General features: G+C 47.4%; 1 protein-coding gene across 2 annotated transcripts in view; it reads left to right on the top strand.

The window, feature by feature from the left end:
• The window catches only part of HGTX (HGTX homeodomain transcription factor), a 61,882-nt gene that overhangs the window by 18,846 nt on the left and 38,036 nt on the right, over positions 1-5,000 (top strand). Inside the window, exon 2 of one of the 2 annotated variants that reach the window (XM_027373163.2) lies at positions 4,109-4,281. In XM_027373163.2, coding sequence (XP_027228964.1) covers positions 4,109-4,281 — 173 coding nt within the window. The remainder of the gene's footprint in view (positions 1-4,108; positions 4,282-5,000) is intronic. The other variant, XM_027373164.2, reaches the window with a different exon arrangement.

The following is a 5,000-nucleotide window of genomic DNA, read 5'->3' as shown; positions in this document are numbered from 1 at the left end:
ATGAGGATAGAGGAGATGGAGAGACAGGGATAAGAAGGAAGAGACAGAGGGGAAAAGATGGAAGAAGGGAGGTGGAGGGAGAAAAGAGATACGAGAGAGAGAGAGATGCGAAAGAGAAAGAGAGAGAGAGAGAGAGAGATGCGAAAGAAAGAGAGAGAGAGAGAGGCGAAAGAGAGAGAGAGAGAGAGGGAGTAAATACCTGATCCTGATTGACGACTCTTTCTTTTTCCGCTTAAAAGAAAAAAGAGAAGTCGGATACTTAGCTAGTTTTATGAGGCTAATTGCTTGCATGTGATAACTTAATTACTTCCCACTCTCGGGTGGTGGTTATGATATGTGCGGTGGAGGGGAAGGGAGGGGAGGGGAGGGAGGGGGAGAGGAAGACTGTGTGTATGTCTTGCGATTATGTTTCTTGGCGTTATTATCATCTTTGTCTTTGTTTCGCTAGTTTTCGTTACCTATTTCTTGCGTTGTGTCCTTTTCTTATATGCAAATACCGTCTTTACACACTTTCTAATATTTTCTGTCTCTATCTCTACATTTCTCTATCGCCTTCTCTCTCTTTCTTGATCTCTCTATTTATCTATTTATTTGTCTATTTATCTATCTATTTGTCTATTTATCTACCTATTTGTCTATTTATCTATCTATTTGTCTATTTATCTATCTATTTATCTATTTATCTATCTATCTATCCATCTATACATATATATGACTCCCTCTTCTCTCGCCTCTCGCCTCTCAACCTCCCTCCCTTCTTCGTTCCTCTTTCCCCTCTTCCTGACTCCCCTCCCGAGCTCCCCTCTTGGATCACCCGCGACACAAATCTCCCGGAGTGTTGTGTGGTCACGCTGGAGTTGCCGCGAGGTCACCGCCAGGGATTGGCTGGTGACCTGGACTGACCCCTTAGTCCAGTCGGGAGAGGGGGAGGAGAGGGAGGAGGGGGAGGAGGGGTGTTAAAGGTTGTTTGGTCGTTTTGCCGAGATTACTATAGCCTTTTGTTATATAAACGCGGCCTTACACACAAACACACACACATGCACACGCGCGCGCACACAAACACCGAACCGCCCACCCATATCTACACTCACACCGCGTCTCTCTCTTCGCCACGCAACACCGACGACTGAGCGCCCGAGGATCAGTCAGTCAGTCAGTCAGTCCAGTCAGCGAGCACATATAATAATATTTACAGGGCGAGCGACTATTTGATATACAATTCCCACGAGGCGAGGAATCTGCCCACGCGTCTGATAATCGCCCGGGCCATTATGTCGGAGATGCGCAATTATTCACTCTAAAATGGAGGTTGGACGAAGGCGAGGCTGACGAGGGGCGGGTGGGCGTCGGGGCAGTCACGTGGCGCCGTTTTGAGGGGCGGGGAGGGCGGCGGGCGCTGCTGTGTCCGTCGTCCAGCCAGCACGTCCCTTTTCGTTCCTTCTTTCGTGTTCCTCTTTTCGTCTCTTGTGCTCTTACTCGAGGTCTATGTGGCTATTTATATAGCCCTTGTTCTTCTCTTTTTTCCCCTCTTCTCTTCTGTTCCCTTCTCATTTTTCCACTTCTCTTTCTTCCGCTTTCCTGCTCTTTCTCTCTCTTCTTTTCCATCCCTTACCCCCCGCTTTCCTTTTCTCCCCTCCTTTACCCTCCTTTTCCACCCTCTCCTCTCTCCTCCCCATCCCCTTCCCTCTCCTCCGTCTCCTCTTCCCCGCCACTCCCCCTTCTCCCCTCCCCACCCGTCCGACACGCGTGTTGACAAAACTGGTGGATAACGATGTGGAGAGAGAGAGAGAGAGAGAGAGAGAGAGAGAGAGAGAGAGAGAGAGAGAGAGAGAGAGAGAGAGAGAGAGAGAGAGAGAGAGAGAGACCGATCTTATAACCGCGGAGCCAATTTTGGGGGTCATCTTTCGCGGTGATTTTCAGGCCCAGATTATGCTTAATCTGTCTCTTCTGATTGGGTTGTGCTTTATCGGGTTCGGGTTGTTTGGCTGGCGTGTTTGTGTTTGATGCTGTCGTTTGATTTTCTTTGGACGCGTGTGTGTTTATCTTTGCGTTTTGTGTGTGTGTCTGTTTGTGTGACTTGAGTGTCTTACGGTATTTTTATGTGTAAACATTATTTTTGTTTTTAGGTATTCATGGTTCTGTTTGAACATGTAGTTAATATCATTTTATGGATGTCTGCATATTATATGCCAAGTCCATACGCAAGCAATCCACTAGGACTAGAGTCTGAGTATTTGCAAACGCGAGTGTGTTTGCCCATCTATTCGGAAATGAGCAAGTCATTGTTTAGAAGCACTTTATAACCGCTGATGCACCGAGTACCTTTACCTCGATCCCTTTATGCCCCTGGGAGAGCGCCCTCCTCCCCGTCCACTCCGCATATACTCGGCCAAAATAAAAATAAAAAAAGGGAAAGAGGAGCACTTTCAGCCGTCGCCACGTCAGGCAGACAGCGACCTGTTCCCGGACGCAATGCTGGGTCAAAATCGCTCTCGCCGACAGTAGCATCGACCTGCAAATAGGCGATTATGTTGCTCTCGAACCAGGAGACACCAGCCCCTAAAATGGCGTTCAGTGCGGTCTAGATATTCGATTTGCCAAGGGATTGCAGAACAGGGGATGGGAAGGAGGGGTGATAAACAAGTGAAAAGGGGGGAAGGGGGTAAGAGAGGCGGGGTAGAAAGGAGTTAGAGGGGAAGGGACAGCACGTGATAATAGACACACGACGCACAGGCGCACACCGCACAGATTAGCCATTGCCTGTCTTGGTATTCCGTTAATGGTCCCAGCACAAGATACTTGTTCGGGCTACCAACTGCCTTGTGCTTCATGGTGACGTTGTCGAACGAAGGAAAAAGACGGCGAAGGGACTTGGTTTGATTATCTGCGCTGTTTGCAGTTGATTCGCGCTGCGTTTGCATTTTTGTACGATGGTGAGGTTTAGTTTAGTTCATTAGACTACACTAATTTCCTTTTCTTGATATGTGCGGGATCTTACTTGTAATAACAGCAGATAACTGAATGTTCTTATTATCATACTTCCATGTGAGCTTCATATGAAAAAGAAATGACATTTATTCACCTCTCATCTTAGATGTCCATATTCATAAAACAAATTACGAGCTTTAATATGCTATGAACTCATTAGTACATCTTATCAACCTTTGTGTTTTAAACAAAGACATAATTCATATAAAAAGATAATGAATCTCTGAGTTTCGAACGGCTTCGACTCCGCCCCGCATCCCCGAGCGGCGCCCGACTCCTTCGCGGGTCGTGTCACGCCGCCCTCCCTCCTGATGACGAGGACTTGTCAGCACGCGCCCCGCACGTGCTGATAGCGGCCTGACACGTGCTGACGAGGGCGTGTGCACGTGCGGCGTTTCTCCCAGGCTTCCTCCAGCTCCTCCTCCGCCCTCTCCCTCGCTCCCTCTCCCGCCGCCTCATGAGCTGTTATGGTCTTGTCGTGACAAATTCGTTTAGTGCGGCCGAGATACGGATCCGGGGCGTGCGGGCCGGTTATCGCTCGTAAAATGACGGTGTTGAAGGGGGCGTGGCGGGGGGCGGGGGCGGGCGAGGGGAGAGACCTCCGAGGAAGACCGAGCGAGGGATGGGACGCCCGCTGATGCTGGGATGATGCTCTTTATCGGCATGACTAATGGGGGCGTCATTGGGACTCGTTATAGACTCGCTTGATTCACCCAAACGGGCGCTGCGTATCCGAGGCGAAATCCGACGCCAAATTGACATGCATGGAGTCTGGCGTTGGGCGTTTTGCCGTTGCCAGACCCTCATCATTACGGCCATCCTCGGGACGGTCGTTCTATCCGCGGCTCCATCTTTATCATAACTAATAATAGTCAAGTATAGTAACTGCTATACCCGTCACTATACCCATCCCCACCACACCCATAAGACACCCTCTCCCAACCACACCAACCGACGCCCACTCACCCCCCCCGCCCCCTTCCTCGAAACCCCAACCACCTCCCCCAGCCCCTACATACACCCCTCCCCCTCCCCCTACATACACACCCCCACCCCCTACACACACACCTCTCCCCCTCCCCCCTAAAATTCCCCCCACTCACGTCTATCTCCCCGCCAGGGATCCCAGCCATGCCCATGGACAAAGACGGCAAGAAGAAACACACGCGCCCCACCTTCAGCGGCCAGCAGATCTTCGCGCTCGAGAAGACCTTCGAACAGACCAAGTACCTGGCGGGTCCCGAGCGAGCCAAGCTTGCCTACGCCCTCGGGATGACGGAGTCGCAGGTCAAGGTGGGTCATCGGGGCTTTCTTGATGTTTGGGCTTTCTTTGTTTGGTGTTTTTGTATCTTGTTTTTGAGGGGTTTTATTGTTGCGTTTTTTGGAGATTTTAGGAGGTCGGGTTCATGGAAATATTTATGACGACGTATAAGGATCATTTGAAAATGGTTGTGAAAGTCGATGCTATTAAATAGATGTATTAAGTGACTTTTTTGCATACAAAATGATAATAGAATTTACAAGAAGCAAGTTTTTTTATGAATTCTGTATATGCTAGGAAAAGATAAAAAAAAGATAAGGGTAATGATAATGGCGAATGAAGAATATGAACCAAAACCAAAAGAAATATATAAATCTGTAAATGATGGTGCGCGTGAAAATAGATGAATGAAATAGATAATTACAACAAAGAAAATATAGATATAACGTGAAATTTATCTACAGATCGGTATAATTTTGTATATGCTATTTTTTTTTTTATTGGTCATTTCGTATTCTGTAATAATATTGTCGATCATGCTATCACTGTTAATGTTTATTACAGATATGAAAAAATATTTTTATTATTCTTGATTGTCACATAATATTTAGATAAGCGATGTAATTTGCATTTATCAGCAACAGCATTTGTTATGCGACTGAGAACGATATTAATTCATAAGCTTATTTCAATTAATGTGCGTGTTCTTCCTTCGATAAAGAAGATATAGCTATATAATAATCATCTTATG

The sequence above is a fragment of the Penaeus vannamei genome, chromosome 19 (assembly GCF_042767895.1).
Source record: "Penaeus vannamei isolate JL-2024 chromosome 19, ASM4276789v1, whole genome shotgun sequence".
In the NCBI taxonomy this organism is placed as follows: Eukaryota; Metazoa; Arthropoda; class Malacostraca; order Decapoda; family Penaeidae; genus Penaeus; species Penaeus vannamei.
The sequence above is the reverse complement of the archived record's forward strand: the minus strand, read 5'-3'. Positions and strand labels throughout refer to the sequence as shown.